A 17,524-nucleotide genomic window follows, 5' to 3' on the forward strand; every position below is an offset into this window, starting at 1 on the left:
GGAGAGTTAAGATGTGAAGATGTGGGATGAATTAAGTAATCTCAAGCAGTAAGCTATTAGCAGTAAGCTATTACTTCCTTAGGCCTGATAAGCAGGCTCCTAAGGATGATAGCCACAGCTGAACTCCAGGAAGAGGGGAATCAAAGAGCACCTTAACATCTACCTCCTACTACTGTCAGCTTTCTCTACCTTTTTTTTTTTTTTTTTAGATTTACTTATTTATGTTTACAGTATTCTATTTGTATATATTCCTGCATGCCAGAAGAGGGCACCAGATCTCATTACAGATAGTTGTGAGCCACCATGTGGTTGCTGGGAATTGAATTCAGGACCTCTAGGAAGAACAGTCAGTGCTCTTAACCTCTGAGCCATCTCTCCAGCCCAGCTTTCTCTACCTTTTAACCTGAATTTGAGCAAATAGTTCTACTGCATTCAGCTAATGAAATAGAAAATGTGGCCTCTGCTTGGTATTGGTCTCCTTGCTCTATGTTTACTCTGCCACATCCCGCTTCTGCAAGTTCTATGCTTCCTATTCCTCTGTCTTCACGTTGGCTGCCCCAGGCAAGCAGTGATAATCTCTTTTTCCTGCTAAAAGAAAAACTATTTACTGACAATTCTTTACTCCAATCCTGAAGATCTACAATGCAGAGTTTTCAGAAGTTAAAGAGAAGAGTAAACAGAACCAGTACCGGAAACATATCATTTTTATGGTACTGAGTTCAAGTTCTTATGCTCTACTAGTTTTCAGAAGCCACATGAAGGGTAAAATGCTTTAAGTATCTTAAAAATTCAACCTTCCTCCTACATGGAGAGGAATTGTAACATTTAATATTTCTTTCAAGTACTAATCCCAGTGAAACTGATAAACTAGTTTAGCATTTCAGGAAAATAGACAATTTTTAAATTTTGTGGACTGAACAGTTCATAGAAGAAATGATTATGCAATTGCATGATATTTCCTATGTTATAAATAGCAATTTGCATTCACTAAGAAATATTTAACTCTAGTCAAAAGTGTAGAAATATAACTACTAAAATTACAATTTTACCTGATTAAAAAAATATGAAACACTTCACAAGTTTGCATGTCCTTTTTGTGCAGGGCCATACTAATCATCTCTGTATTGTTCAATTTTATCGTTAAGTGCTGCAGAAGCAAGCACCATTGATAATCTTTTGGTTGAACTTTTAAACTATCCTAAATGATCCTTTTACTTCAAATGTCCTTAATTCCATAACTAAAATTATTTTCTATAAACCACCAACTCTTCTTATTTGTGCTGTGCCTTCTCTTTATTGTGTATGTGAGGGGTGTTCCCTGCCCTCAAGAAACTAGACATACTCTTAGACCAAAGACCATGTCTCACTCATCTTTGTATTCTTCAAAGCACTTTCTACCCACATAGCATGTATTGAGTTGGTGTCATTGAATGCATGACCTAGTTTACTCTGTAGAATTATAATCAGAACAACACAACCATTGAAAAGGTATTTAACAATTTTTTTTTTTCTTTTGGCTTTTTGAGACAGGGTTTCTCTGTGTAACCCTGGCTGTCCTGGAACTCACAGAGATCTACCTGCCTCTGCCTCCTGAGTGCTGGGATTAAAGGCGTGCGCCACTGCCACCACCACCACCACCACCGCCACCACCACCACCACCACCAGGCTTTCATTGTATTTATGTTTGTGTGTGTGAATGTGGGCACCTGTGGAGTCAGTGGCCAACTTTTCTAAGTTGGTTCTGGGGACTGACCTCAGGTTGTTAGGCTTGCACAACAAGCACCTTTACACTCTCAGCCACTTTGCCCACCTTCAACACAAGGTCCTGTTAGTTCAGGCTGGCCCTTAACTCAGTAGGATGCCAGGGCACTTTGCCCACCTTCAACACAAGGTCCTGTTAGTTCAGGCTGGCCCTTAACTCAGTAGGATGCCAGGGCACTTTGGATTTCTGTTCTTCTTGTCTTAGTCTCCCAAATAGCTGGGATCTGAGGAGGATACCACCACACAAATTGTAATTTCTTTTTTTTGAGGCAAGTTCACATGTCACTTGGGTTGGTGGACTCACTAATTTCTTTTTTTTGAGGCAAGTTCACATGTCACTTGGGTTGGTGGACTCACTCTGAGGCCAAGGCTGGCTTTGACCTTCTGGTCCTCATGCTTCTGCTTCTCAATGCTACAGACGTTTGTCACCAGCATTGGCTGTTTGCTTGCTTTTTTTGTTTGTTTATTTGTTTTTTTGTTCACGGGTTCTCAATGAACAATTATCATTGAGCTTCTAGCAGAATGAAGAAAAATGTATACCTCAACACCCCCAAAATTCAAGTAACTAACATCAAGGAGTGAGGACAAACTGAAAACTGACCTCTTGGGAATAGTGGAATGAAAAATTATCTGCTACTGCAACAGAGTAAACATCTTACTAGCAGGCTAAAACAGAAGCAAACTCAAGTAGGCGAAGTTTTTTCCTCTAAAGAAGACTCTTGCAGGTCATATAGGACAGCGTTTTATAACTTACAACTCTTGGTTAAAGGGCAAAACAACTGTAGATGGGCGGAGTGTGGGTGGAAGCATTCCAGAGAAACTTGATTAAGAACACACTACTGCTGAGCTGTAATCTCAGCATTTGAAAGATGAAGCAAGATGACCATTGAAGGGTATCTTCAGCTACATAGCAAGTTTAAGGCCAGCCTGGACCCTGTCTGACAAAATCCAAAAACAGTTGGGCATAGTATTGATCACCTTTAATCCCAGCACCTGGGAGGCAAAGGCAGGTGGATCTCTATGAGTTTGAGGGAAGCCTGGTCCACAGAGTGAGTTCAAGGCCAGCCAGGGTTACATACTGAGACCCTATTTTAAACTAAACCAGCCAACCAACCAAACCAAAAAGCAACACTCCTTCCCACCCCAAACCAAACAAGGCAGTGGTGTAGATTCAGTTTCTGGGCTTCAGTTTGCAGAACCTAAAGAAAATTTCAAACAAAAACAAATGATCCCGAATGGAAAGGCAGAGGTGTCAGAAGGAATGAAAAGGAAAGTAAGTGAATATATGGACACTGAGTAGTGAAACTTGGTTGGAAACAAAACGTCAGGAGTTGGATGCAGCTCAATGACAGAAGGTATGTTTAGCATGCTCAAGACCCTGGAGTTGGAGGCAGTAAGATGGCTCAACAGATAGAGACACGCTACCAAGCCTGACGACCTAGCTTTGTTTCCTGATTCACATGGTAGTGGACAGTAAGCTCTGAAAGTTGCCCTCTGGTCCCTACACTCAAACTGTAGCACACAAAATAAATGTTTTCTTGTTGTTGGGTTGTTAAAATGTTCTTTTAATTGGATTAAACCCTACAAACCAGAACACTGGTAACAAGGCATAGACAGGCAGCTCTCTTTGAGTTACTGGCCAGCTTGGTCTAAGTCAGTTCTAGGCCAGCCACAGCTACATGGTGAGGCACTGTCTCAAACAAACAAAACCCAAAAAACCCCTCAAACAGTTACTCAGTATTTTACTAAGGATGTCTTTTTCAGGATAATACTGTATTTGTAATAGTGCATCTCTCTAGAATATATTTAATTTGTAGTTTTCTACTATTGTACATCAATTTCCTTTAAAATTTTTTATGCATATGACTGTTTTAACTCAATGTATGTATGTGCATATGTATGCATGGTGCCTTTGGAGGCCAGAAGAGAATATCAGATCCTCTGGCACTGGAGTTAGAGGGTTATGAGCTGTCATGTGGGTGATGGGAACTGAGGACTTGGGTCCTCTACAGCCAGTGCTTTTATTTACTTATTTGTTTTTGAAACAGGGTTTCTCTGTGTAGTTTTGGTGCCTGTCCTGGATCTTGCTCTGTAGACCAGGCTGGCCTCAAACTAAGAGATCCACCTGGCTCTGCCTCCTGAGTGCTGGGACTAAAGGCGTGCGCCACCACCATCCAGCTATTTTTGTTTTTTGAGGCAGGTCCGTGGTAACTTTGGAGTTACCAGGCTTTGTAGACCAGGCTGGCCTCGAACTCACAGAGATCTGCCTGCCTCTGCCTCCCTTTGAGTGCTGGGATTAAAGGCGTGCGCCACCACCGCCAGGCACAGCCAGTGCTTCAAATCGCTAAGGCTCTCCAGCTCCTCTTGTACAATTTTCAAATGATATCTGCAAGTATTCAAAGATGTTTAGAATTTAGAGTTTTTGAACCAGACATTGTGGTACCTGCTTAATTGTGGTGTAGCTAAGGCTGGATTGCAAGTTTCAGGGCAGCTTGATTGAGCTATACAGTGTAAGGAATAAGTTATTTGGTCCATTGCTAGATAAAGCTTGTTTTAGAATCATGGATAAGCAGGAGGCAGTAGCTGGCAGCTGGCAGCCTGTCCTGTCTAGGCCCTCTCAGTTGATCCAAGGGCTGAAAAGTTACAGTCGGTCAACTACCCGACTGGGCTCAGAAATCAGAAGGAATCTTGGGCTACAAGACATTCACTGGATGTTTTGTGTCTTTTTTTGTTTGTTTTTGTTTTTTGGGACAGGGTTTCCCTGTGTGGCTGAGGCTTGTCCTGGAACTCACCAGTATGCAGCCGTGGCCTAGGTATTTCCAGTTGGCTCACTTGGGCCTCACGAGGTTGAGTTATTCTGTCACCCCCACCAGCCGTGAGGTTAAGAAATCAACTACTATCGCAGTTAGCAAGGCGTAGGAGTGCAGGGTGACAGGCTGCCAAGGAGCTAGGAGGCTGTCTGATGGACCCTGTCCCGGACACGCCGCTGTGTAACATGGCCCACCCCCAGTTCTCACTGCACAGACTCGGATGTAGACTAGCAGCTTCCAGCTGTCCTAAACGTAGCAAAAGCATCGAAACGCCTGCTTTCCGGTGAGCTGATGTCGCGTGTTATTTCTTGAGCCTGACGTGTCCCAGCTAGGACACAGATGAGGGGCAGTGGCAAAAAGCCCGAGGATAAAGGGCTAGGCGTCCTCGGCTCGGGCTGGGCCTTCCTACTGGTTCGCGATTCCGCCAGCATCCGTCGGGGACGCACCAACCCTGAGAACTTCCGCCGAACTACTTACTCCGACTCGCTCTAAGCTTGGCACTTGCTAATTTGGGGCTGGGCCGCCAGCGCAGCAAGCAGAGAGGGCCTAGATGACCCGCAGTCTGCAGCGCAGGGCTTAGCGCCCGGGGCCGACCAGGCACCAGAGTGGGCTAAAAGAGCAACGTTCTCGCGAGACCTGGGCTCGGAGGGGGGCGGGGCCAGCGCGCGTGCACGCGCCCAGCAGCCGTTAGGGCGGAACCCTTCGCGGGAGGGGCAGGGCGGGGCGAAGCCAGCTGGATGGCGATTGGCCGAAGCCCCACGGGAAACGACGCGGCGCGAGCAGCGTGCGCGCTCCCGTCGCGGTGGCGGCGGTGGCGAGCGGCGTCAGAGCTCGCTAGGGGGGGTTGACGGCTTCTGGCGGGTGTCGGTGTCAAGAGGAGGCGAGAGTCGGCTAGCCCGTGTCGCGTCTGTCTCTGGAACCTGACGGAGAGTGAGGACACGAGGGCTCGCTCTTGAAGGGGCTGCCATCTTCCACGTCCACGCCGTCGTGAGGAGCGCAGCCCGGATTGTCCCGCGACCCCTCCGACTCCCCACTCGCAGGCCTCGAGGCCGCGGCGGCCACCGAGACAGCGCCGCACCTCCCCCACCCCTTCCCCTCGTTCCCCCGCCCGCCAGGGCCCGGTCGGCGCCCCACCCCCGTCCGCTCGCTCGCTCGCCCGCTCGCTCGCTCGCCCGCCCGCCCGCCCGCCCGCTACGTCGCCGCCATGTCGGCGCAGGCCCAGATGCGCGCGATGCTGGACCAGCTAATGGGCACCTCCCGGGACGGTAAGTCGCTGCCAGAGCCCTGGGGGTGGGGGAGGGGACGCGGCCGGTGAAGGGAAGGCCGACGCGGGAGCACCTGGGCGCGCGCGTGCGGTTGAGTGAGGGGCTCCCAGATTGGTAACACGAGGTCCCGGGCTCCCATCCAGTCCAATCAGGGCTTGGCAGGCGGGCTTGGGGGCGGTGACTGTGCGGATTGGCGGGAACGGCTGCCAATGGGGCGAGGCGGGGCCTGGAAGCAGAAAGGAGAGTTTGTGCTTTTTGCTGTTGACTTGGCCGGCTTTGGGAGATCCCAAGGCTGTCTTGCGTAGTGGGGCGGTCAGTTTTGACTGTTGGCTAGGAACCCGCGGAGCGCTGCGGCCTCCGCCCCTACCTCTAGCTCCCTTACCCCGGGCTTTCGGATTACCCCTCGCCGCCGTCCTCTAGAGTGTGGAGAGAAGCACCCCCTCCCTCCTGGGTCTTTGAAACCTTCACTAAAAACCCCTAGTTCCAGGGACACTTCGTCGAACCCTACAGAATCAACTTTTTTTTTTTTTTTTTTTTTTGTGGAAAATCTGACCCAAACCATGGTTTCTTAAACTGGGTGTGTTTGACCCCATTTTGTAAGTTGAAAAGTGTTCAGGCCTATTTTTTTCCCCGAGAGACCTCCATTTTGTTAGACAACCTAATAGAGGCTTTCTTAGTAAATATTGACTAATTTTCCGTGTACCCTAAACAGAACTAATTTGGAAATTTGATGCCCACTGGACTAGAATTGAAGGAAACAAAGGGCTTTAAAAAATGCAGTTAGATTAGAATTCTTATAGAGAGTTATCTACGTGTTGGATTATCCTTTGTTCTAGATAATTTCTAAAGTGATGAAATGTTGCTTTTGGGGGATAATTAGTATTGTACTTTCAAAATAAAGTTCAGTAGTTAAAAACCAATCCAAATCCTGGCTTGTAAAAACTCGTTTAGGCAAGTTTCTTAGCGATTTAAAACATTTTTTTGATAAGTTGACTTACTAGAATAGACATACATAAATTTGTTGAGTGCTTTGCCGAAAAATACGGGAGAAGATAAAACCTATTTCAAATCTTTTTAGCAATACTTAATACAGCTTTCAGTGAGTGGTTAAGTTTTAATAAAAACTCACTGGGAACTTTTCTTAATAGAACATTAAGACGAATGGGGTGGATAACAGATTTATTCTATATAGAGGAGGGAAAAGTTGGAAAGAACATAAGATTTGTATGTAGTAAGTAAGTAATCCCTTGAAAGTTAACATTAATTAAAAATACCACTGGGGTAACCTAACTTTTCATATTTGGGTAGGATATTTACAATTGCAGCATGTCTTAACATGTTCCTTTTCATCATGAGTGAGGGTATTTAGAAGGGGCTTCATACAGGATCTTAACAGTTCATCTTTGTAATAACATTTTAGAAACTTTGGGGCTTACTTTATGCAGTCCTTTTAATTTGGATGGATGCAATTATTGGTATCTTTTGCATAGATAGGATTCCCTTATATTTCTCCAGAGTGTAGTTGGATTAAGCTATGACCTGTCAAGGTAACAATTCTCTGATAACAGCCCCTCTAGCATTGCAAAACTGAACTATTACAATATGTACATATATGTATAAATTTCCTCCTGTATAGTCTCAGCAGGAAGCTGGATTCTTAAAATTCATTGTATTTAAATTTGTATTTGTGTCTCTGTCCCTGGATTTTTTTTTTGCCCTCCAGACCAATGAATTTATGGATGAACTCATGTTTATGAGTAGACAATAGTATTTCGTTGAAATGATTCTATTTTCAGTGCTGTATTGAATCAGAAGAAACATTAATTCTGGCCTGGTGGGAACCTGAGGCAGGAGGATTTCAGTGAGTTCAAGGCTAGCCTAGGCTACATAGTTACAGGCTAGCCTGAATTAGGGCAAGACCCTGCCTCAGCAACAACAAAAAAGGAACAACTACATGTATGGAAAAGTTGAAAGAAATGATTGAATATTTAGCCAGGCGTGGTAGTGCAGTGAGACTTTAGCCCAATAAAACAGAAAAGAAAGACTTTTTTTTAGATACCCTTATTCTTTTGTATATGTAAGATAATACAGTACGTTTCCTTCTTATTACATGTTTAATGAATTTTAATTCACGACCTTGAAATAAAATCAGAATTAAAAATTTTTTTTTGGCGTACAGTAAACTTAAAGTTATCTAAGGATAGGGAAGCATAGTTATACCACTGAATAGTATCATGTCATTTGAACCATATAATGGAAAACCTTGTGTTACACACATGGACAGCTTACTAAAAATGCTGTTGTGTGTTTGGCTTTAAGAGGTGGAAATGGGGACCCAGAAAGTGGGAGAGAGATGGAAAAGGTAGGTGAGGTTGGGTATTTAAAGGAGCTTTGGTTTCTGTTTGTTTGTTTGTCCCTGTAGACTAACTATAAATAGACTCTTTTGGGTAGTGGTACCTAAGGTGGCAATTATCCCCTTATCCTTTAGTGTTGAATTTGTGAAGGAATCTGAAATGGTAAAGGAATCCTGGGTCTCTGGGAAACTGTTGCTCCCCCTTTCCAAAGATTACTTCCCCCTCACTTTTCTAAAAGAGTTTTAATTCCTTTTTAAATTGCTTGGAGATCTAAGACTCTTGGTTAAGTACATCTTTCTTCAGTCATTTAAATCAGCTGTCTCTTAGGAGACTCATTAGAATCCTTAGGAATAGGAATTACGGTGGTAGGAAAATAAGGTAACTCGGATTACTGGGCACTTGAAGAAAGGATAGTCCTTGGTGAGTGGGGGGATTTGGATAGTCAGAAGGGCAGCATGGTGGAATTGGGAGGTTGGGCAGGGGGATGACCAGGAGGTGGGAGAGAAATGCATAAGGGAGATGGGAGGGCCAAAGACAAACTTTGCCTTCTTTGCAATTTTGCCTAGGGCCCTGGTGGTGGCAACCGCCTGTGTGCCACTGAAAATCGTGCCGATGCCTGGCATACTGCATAAATGGAAGCAGGGTACCGCGTGAGTTGAAACATTGGTCACACTATATAAAGTTTGTATATGTGAATCAGTGTAACTCAAACCCATGTAACTGGGGGTCTGTCTATATTTGGAATTTTCTAATAAGACATCGTAAGTTAAGGAAAAGAACACTGGGCTGAGATTCAGGAGACCTGGTTTCTAATTAGAAGCTTGGGTAAGTCACATAACCTTTTTGCTTCAATCAAGTTAAGTCTATAATTTGTTATATGGGAAGCCATATAATTTCCTTTGTTAATACTAAAAATGTTAAATAAATATAGTTTTTTTTTTAGAAAAGAGTCACAAGTAGATACCCATTACTAGTATGTTACCTCAATTTTAAGATTAATTACATTTTTAAAAATCTCTGTCTTAGAAAAGAGAGAGGTAATTTCTTTTTCCTGAACATATTTCAGATAATAGCAGGAAGGACCACATAGGAAATTTAAAGAAACATTTTGAGAATTGTTTTTGTGTCAGTTGAGAGAAAGCAGTTCGGTGCCCTTAGAAGACCATGGTCAGTTTGACTAGATTGGATTAATTGCAAGAATGACCCTTGGCATAAAGCCTCTTTGTGAGCACATAGTTTGTATAAGTCTCTGGCCATGATTCCAGAAAGACTGGTACAACTAATGTGAACTAAACAAAATTGGGGTGGATAGGAACACCCCCATCCCCAGTGGTAGGGATCAAACTCTAGGCCTTGCATATGCTAGGGAAGCTCTGAACCACTGAACTGTACCCATAGACCTAGGACCTGTGCCTAGATTACATCCTAAATATAGAAGTATGAAGGTACAGAAGGTTGTTCTGAAAGTACCATGTTTTAAAATTGCTTTAAATGGGAGCACAAACCATTTCTGAAAGGTTAAAATGAACCAAGAATGATGGTGTATCATCAGATGTGCCTTGGAAAGCCAACCTATAGACCCAAAAGTGTAGATCATAGAAATAAAATTGTGTGGTATCATCCATGATGATGGGCTGTTTTGATCAGACTAAGTTGCCTACAGCTGGGGATGTGTCTCAGTGGTAGAGTACTTTCTTAGCATGTGCAATGACCTATAGATTCAATCTTGAACACTACAACCCTCCCTTCTGTCTCTTCCTGGGGGCCAAAAGTAGCTCTGTGTCTCCTGCAGGGCTCTGCTTTGCCTCTCAGGTGTCAGTCAATGTTCCTGGAGTAGTTAGACCATTATTGCTGTTCATGGGGCTCTTCTTTGATCCTAGCATTTGGGAGGCGGAAGCAAGAGGATCAAGAGTGTCCCAGACTCAGCTACATAGTTAATTTGAGGCTGCCCTCGGCTTCATGAGACATCATCTCAAAAAGTCGAATCAACAAAGCACCAAAATTTTTTTAGGAATTTTAGCTATTTGGGGTAGTAATTTTACTGAGCTGTATGATAATACTTCCTCAGTTATTACAGGATGCTAATCTTAACTGCTAATCAGTTATATAATGTGTGATAACATAAAATTGAAAGGAAAATGCAGTTCAGAAAGTAATTTACCTGTTCCTAACACAAGTTTAATAAAACTTAATACATCTACCTCTATGTAGAACATTACTGCCTTTCTGCAAAATTATTGAATCAAAAATTTGTAGTGTTTTTTTTTCCCCGTGAATTATCTTCATTGTAATATCATCTTTATTGTAATTTGTGTTTCTCTTGTCATCAACACATATTCTCTTAATTTTTTCTCATCTTAATGATTCATATCTTGGTCAGTTGTAAGCCATCCTTTTATTATACTTGGTTCATTTCATTTTAAGTATAAAGTATAGCTTTTAATGTACAAATACACATTTTAAAAAACACAATAATAGGATATGTCATAGTCTAGAGCATGTACATTCTTTAACATAAGAAATTTTAGCAAACCTAAGGCCAGACAGTTTTCTTGTGTCTGTAACTACTTGATTTTGTCAGTGTTCAGGAGTCTCCAAAACATTGTAAGCTCTATTAGCACTTGGATAGTGAATCACTTAGTTTCACCCCTCATTTTGCATTTTGAACTCTAAATAATATTTCTATCTACAGAGCAGCCCAGAAAACAATAAAAATCTTACCTCATAGAACCCTGTTGTCTTGGAATCTCTGCAGTTGTTTAGCACTCCTCAAGTAAGCCTATGTTTCTGAGACAATATTTCAGGTAAAAAAAAAAAAAACAGAAGAAAAATAATTTGGTGTGTATGTGCAAGCACTGTAAGTGGCAAGTGTGTTTCTAGGTAAAGGAGGATGTTACCTAAGGATAAAAAGTGTTTAGGACGGGGACTACAAAAGCAAGTACGTGTCATAGTCATGCTCAGGTTCATTGAATCATTGTTCAGTAACATGCTTCTTACAGTGAAACTTGAAGTTGCTGAGAGTTCAGATTAGCCCTAGGACTGAACACACAGAGATGGCTTAACACTAAATGAAGGTCAGTAAGTGTGGCAAGACTAGGTAAATGAGCCGGGCAGTGGTGGCGCACGCCTTTAATCCCAGCACTCGGGAGGCAGAGGCAGGTGGATCTCTGAGTTTGAGGCTAGCCTGGGCTACAGAGTAAGTTCCAGGACAGCCAGGACTGTTTCACAGAGAATCCCTGTCTCAAAAAACCAAAAAAAAAAAAAAAAAAAAAAAAAGACTAGGTAAATGAGATAGATGAGCTTCCAGCTGGACATAGTGACACGTACCTGTAATCCCATCACTTGAGGGGCTGAAGGAGGAGTACCTAGAATTCCAGGCTGGGCTACGGAGTGAGAGCCTGTCACAACATACCCCTCCCTCCCCAAAAAAAGGTGAAATTTTAAACGTGGAAGGATTACATTTGTAATCCTCTACCACTTGGGGAGCTGAAGTAGGAAGATGGTGAGTTTGAGGTCAGCCTAGGTTACAAATAAAAAAAGATGCCTGAAGCAGGTCAGTGCTGCTGCTTTTGAGGAAACAGACAGTTCTACCCACCCTAATCAGTTTACGAAGAAATTGTAGACTAAGAAGATGAAAGAAGTTGGAACATCTTGTTGGAAAAAAGTGAGAGAGAGAAACAGGGTAAGTTTCTGACAGGAATCTTATGGCTTTAGCATCCCCGCTTCCCCACCTCACTCACTCACACACACACACACACACACACACACACACACACACACACACACACACAAAATCTGTTCCTTCTTTGTTGTGGGTGGGTATGTGTCTGTGTATGCATGTGTGCATTCAGGTATGTATGTGTAGAGGTCAGAGAACACTTCTGGTGTTGTCACCCTGACCATTGACCTGAGGTCTACCTGTCTGTGTCTCTCTAGGCAGGTTGGCATTTACAAGTATATACCACTGTGGATAACTTCTTTCTTTTTACATGGGTTCTAGGGATCAGACTTGTGCTTGTAAGAAAAGCACTTTAGCCATAAAGTTATGCTCCAGCTGTTTGTTTTGTACTGGTTTTGGGACGCCTAGACTCAGGCAATCCTGTAATCTTAGCTTCCCAAATAGCTGGGACTACAGGCATGCACCATTGGTTTGCTCTTCTTCTTTTGGGTTTAAATGATCATTTATTAGCAGCTACTTGGGTAGAAATGTGAAGGCAAGGCTAAAATAGATTAATTTTGTAGGATTATTGAGGATATAGAGGAAAGTAGTGTCTTAAAAATTAAAGTTTACATCATGTTTTTGATTTAGCTGAATAACTTAATGTTAGAAAGTAACATACAGTTCAGTCAATTGATTAAATGTCATATTTTGTTAACATTGGCCAGAAAAAGAACCTAACTTTTTTTTTTTGTAGAAAACACTCTATTGACCCATATGTTCTAATTTAGTTGTGAACCATGTACAACTGATGTTTGACCTATTTGACTCATCGTGAAAAGAATTTAACCAGCTGCCCTTGCTGAATCTTTTGTCCTGTCTCAAGAATATGGTAAATTGTTTGTTTTTATTTTCTTGAGACCTCAGATTTCTGTAGGCCTCAATTTTATATTTTAGAGTTAAACTATCCAAAGCTTTGCCTTTCAGTAGGGAGGGTGGATATTTATGGAGGGTGCATACTGTACCAAGTTTTGTGTTGTATTCTGTCCTGCTGTCTATATATTATGCCCTTTGCAGTTAGTGCTTGAAGATGTTGTAAATAAAGGGTTAGTTCTATGGCTTCCTGCTTTTTATAAACTTACTTATTTTTAGAAGTAGGAATTCTTATAACCCAGGATGACCTTGAACTTTTGATCTTCCTGCCTCTGTTCTGAGAATGCTGGAATTATATGCATGGACTATCACAGCCAGTTTTATGTGGTGCTGGGTATCAAACTGAGGGCTTCATGCATTCTTGGCAAGCACTTTACAGATTTACAAACACTCATTTGGCCAGATATAATGGCTCATACCTCTAATCCTGCCTAGTGGGAGGCTGAGCAGGAGAATTTCTGTGTTTGAGACCAGCCTGGGCTACAGAATGAGACTGTCTCAAACTTCAACCCCCTCTCCCCCCATCAGAAACATTTTGTAGGCTACTGTTCTGGGTCACAGTGTGTCCCAGACTAGCCACAGTTGCATTCCTGTTGCTTTAGAAATTCATTTACTAACACACACACACACCCCAACCACACACACAGTTTTCTCTTTGTAGCCCTGGCTGTCCTGGAATTCACTCTGTAGACCAGGCTGGCCTTGAACTCTTAGAGATCTGTCTGCCTCTGTTGGGATTAAAGGCACATGCCACCACTGCCCAGCTCAAATTCTTATTCTTTTTTTCTTCTTCTACTTTTTGTTTTTTTGTTTTTGTTTTTTTTCGAGACAAGGTTTCTCTGTGTTGTTTTGGTGCCTGTCCTGGATCTTCCTCTGTAGACCAGGCTGGCCTGGAACTCGCAGAGATCCGCCTGGCTCTGCCTCCCAAGTGCTGGGATTAAAGGCGTGTGCCATCACCGCCTGGCTCAAATTCTTATTTTTGAGGTGAAGGCCAGCAATCTATGTTTAAGATATTTTACAATGATTTTTGTTGTTGTTGTTTGTTTGTTTGTTTTTTTTGAGACTAAGTCTGTGTGACCATGGAACTCCTTATGTAAACTAGGCTGGCCTAGAACAGAGATCCAACTCTCCCTGTGTCCTGAGTACTGAGTATTAAAGGCATGAGACACTATGCCAGGCTCTTACAGTTTTGATGCAACTAAAAGTTCAAGAAACCCTGTTATAGATAAATGTTTCCCACCCTTACTGTTTTTGTTGTTTTGTATTAATTTTTTTTTTTTCTGTTTTTTCAAGACATTTTCTCTTTGTAGCCCTGGCTGTCCTGAAACTTGCTCTGTAGACCAGGCTGGCCTTGAACTCAGAGAGATCTGCCTGCCTCTGCCTCCCGAGTGTTGAGATTAAAGGTGTGCACCACCATCACCTGACTTAGTATTTTTTCTTTGTCAACTAACTTTCTAAAAATTTTAAGTTTTATATATGTGTGCTTGCAAGCATTTGGTGGGGTGGTGCTGGGGATCGGACCCATGGTCTTCTGCAAAGCTAGGCAAGCACTCCATTACTTGTGCTATACTATATTTTAGCACTTGGTTGTTGTTTTTTCTTTTTTTTTTTTCCCCCCGGTTTTTCAAGGCAGGGTTTCTCTGTGTAGCTTTGGTGCCTGTCCTGGATCTCACTCTGTAGACCAGGCTGGCCTCGAATTTAAAGAGATCTGCCTGGCTCTGCCTCCTGAGTGCTGGGATTAAAGGTATGTGCCACCACTGCCTGGCTTAATTTTTTTTTTAAGATTTATTTTTATTTTATGTGCATTGGTATTTGGCCTGCATGTACGTCTGTGAGGGCGTTGAATCCCCTAGAAGTGGAGTTACAGACAATTGTGAGCTGCCACGTGGGTGCTGGGAATTGAGCTTGGATCCTCTTGAAGAGCAGCCACTGTTCTTAACCACTGAGCCATCTCTCCAGCCCCATGGTCCTGTTTCTTTAAGCAGTTGGCATTACAAGCCTGTGCCTCAAAGCCCTGCTTAATTAAGTTAATTTTAGAAAGACATTTGTCACAAAGAAAAAAAAAGGAAGAAAAAAAGGACATTTGTATTGCCATAAAAACAAATACAGATAGAAAGGTATTGTCATAATGATACAACTAGACTCTGTTTTTGTTTTTTTGTTTTTTGTTTTTTTTTTTTTGAGACAAAGTTTCACTATGTATTCCTGGCTGGCCTGGAACTCTCAATATAGAACAAGCTGGCCTCAACACAGAGATCTGCAAAACCTCTGGCTCTGAAGTGTTGGGATTAAGGGGATACATCACTATGCCCAGTTTGTTAGTTAGACTCTTATCACCTAGAATTCCATATGCTAAAGGTTAGAATTTGTCAGGTATATTAAATAGAATAATATTGCCAAGTGGAAACATCTTTCATGAGTTAATGCTTCTTACTGTCTGGTAAGTATCTTGTTGATGAAATGGAATGACATCCCAAATCATCTTGTGCCAATTCCATATTTTGGAAAATACTGTTCTTAGTATTCATATAAGAAGTTATTTGCCAGTATATTTCCAGCATATATTCAGGCCCATGAGTAGAATTGACTAACCAGAAATAATAAACTTGTGAAATGGAGAGTTTTCAGTCATCTCTAGGGAGGTCATCTAGACCTGCAGAATGAAATTACTTTATTTAGCTTGGCTTCTCATTTTTTTCTTTAGTATTTTGGTTCATGAGAGTCACCGGTTCTACAAGATGTCACTAATACAGTGGCCGTGTGAAATAGGAACACAGCAATAGAAATTGCAAGGAGAGCATGATTCTGATTTATGGAAGGGGGCAGAGAGGGACATACTTACTTGCTAGGAAAGAGGTGATTTATCTTAGGCACTAGAAACTTAATAGTATGATGAATCTGTGTCACAATTTAATTTGTGGTATTAGAATATTTACGACTGGTTTTTTGATTTTTGTTTTGTTCTTTGTTCTTAAATTTATTTGTGTATGTATGCCTGTTTGTATGTGCATCATGTGTATAGTGCCAGAGGAGGGCAGAAAAGGTCATTGGATTCCCTGGAATTGGAGTCACAGGCAGTTGTGACCCACCTCATGTGGGTGTGGGAAATCAAGTGTAGGTCCTGCGCAGGAGCATCCAATTCCTTTAACTGTTGGGGACTATATTTCCAGCCCCACAGTAGTGTTCTGATTGATTGTTTGAAAAACTTTAGGGTATAATTCATTCATAGCAGTAGAATCTCAATTACTTTCCTTGGTATGCCCCAGTTTGCTTTAGTCTTTTGTTTTGTTTTGAGATAGGGTTTCTCTGTGAAGTTTTGGCTGCCCTGGAAATCCCTGTATAGATCAAGCTGGCCTCAAAATCACTAAGACCTGCCTACCTCTATCTCCCAAGTTATTCTTTTTCTTAGAAATTTGAGGTGTAGTTGGTTCATTCCCCCCCCCCCCCCCCCCGGTCTCACCTAAGCTGGCCTTGAATTTAGGTGATCCTCCTGCCTCTGCCTCTTGAGTGCTCGGATCATAGGCATGAGCTACTTGTAATCCTAGAGAGACCAAATATCTAATATGTAAATATTTACAAACACTTAGGTTTAAGCGACACATTTTTTTTATAGTGATTATGGTTATTTAATTTTGGAAACAAACACCTATATGAATAAACAAATAGTAGTTTTGTATATTTTGGTCATGCTTTAAAAAGAATGACAGAGTCCCCAGAGATAACCCTTGTGAATGTGATGTATGTTCACAGCTTTTCTGCTGTACTATTCTGTAGGTTCAAGGCTCACCTCTCCATCCTGATGCTGTGTTTTTCATTTTAAATCGTCATTAGGTTGTCACTTGTTTTTCAGTACTATTTTTTTCTTTCCTTTGTTGATTTTTGATATGGGGATTTTTTTTTTCTTGATGTTGGTATTTATTTTGAACAATTGGGGACTTGATTGTTTTTTGAGACAGGGTCTCAAAAGTAGCCCTGATAGCCTGGAACAGCCTCAGGAGTTCTGAGATTAGAGGTGAGCCCCATCACACCTAGCTCTTTGAGGGTCTTTTTAATGGACAAATCAGCCAATCACATCATCTTTGGTTATTTTCAGCTATTTCTTCAAAGATTGCCTTTTATTTGGATGTAGTGCTGTACATCTGTAATTCCAGCAGCTGAGAAGCTGAGGCAGAAGAATCATAAGTTCTAGCTAACCTGGTCTACATGGTGAGATTCCCTGTCTCAAAAGAAAAAAATAAAAATGGGAGGAAAAGATAGCTTCTATTGCTTCTAATTTTGTATGTAGAAAATTCTAGATAGAAGGAATCAAATAATCAGAGTACAAGTGTTACTGTATCAGAAATGAACAGCAACTCTGATGGAAATAAAGTTGAGTAGGCTGCAACTTTTGACATAAGTGCTAAATTCTGTATAACCTTATTAAAAATATTTTGAGATAAGGTCTAACTCTGTAGCTCCTTAGTCTGCTTTAGAACTCACTGTGTAGTATCACTATGTTCAAGCTAATGGCAATCCTATTGCCTCAGCCTCCCAAATTCTGAGGCTGCAGGCATGAGGCTTTATGCCTGGCTTTGTGTTAACCTACTTGGCAGTTTAATTCTTAGGTAACAATTCAGGCCTTCGTAATGTCTCTCTTAAATCTGAGAAGTATGCTGATTAAAAAAAACTCCTACAGTAGATGTCCCCAAGAATATAATGGCACTAATTTTTGTTATTTGTCAAGACCCTTTGCTTTGTATAATG

At 42.0% G+C, this 17,524-nt stretch overlaps 1 protein-coding gene and 1 non-coding gene across 14 annotated transcripts in view; one reads left to right on the forward strand and one right to left on the reverse strand.

Annotated features, from left to right (window-relative positions):
- Window positions 1-1,057: 1,057 nt before the first annotated feature.
- LOC131907515 (U6 spliceosomal RNA) lies at window positions 1,058-1,163 on the reverse strand. Its single transcript, XR_009378423.1, has one exon. It is a non-coding gene; the product is annotated as a U6 spliceosomal RNA (small nuclear RNA).
- A 4,553-nt stretch (window positions 1,164-5,716) lies between these two features.
- Luc7l2 (LUC7 like 2, pre-mRNA splicing factor) overlaps window positions 5,717-17,524 on the forward strand; it is a 63,295-nt gene continuing 51,487 nt past the window's right edge. Inside the window, exons 1-3 of one of the 13 annotated variants that reach the window (XM_059257592.1) lie at window positions 8,757-8,840; window positions 10,883-10,994; window positions 12,640-12,740. Coding sequence is in view for 4 of the 13 variants with exons in the window: in XM_059257606.1 (XP_059113589.1) it covers window positions 5,776-5,836 (61 nt within the window). In the remaining 9 variants the exon portion in view is untranslated. The other 12 variants (XM_059257596.1, XM_059257594.1, XM_059257590.1 and 9 more) reach the window with 12 other exon arrangements.

This window comes from Peromyscus eremicus, chromosome 3 (genome assembly GCF_949786415.1).
Source record: "Peromyscus eremicus chromosome 3, PerEre_H2_v1, whole genome shotgun sequence".
Taxonomy (NCBI): Eukaryota; Metazoa; Chordata; class Mammalia; order Rodentia; family Cricetidae; genus Peromyscus; species Peromyscus eremicus.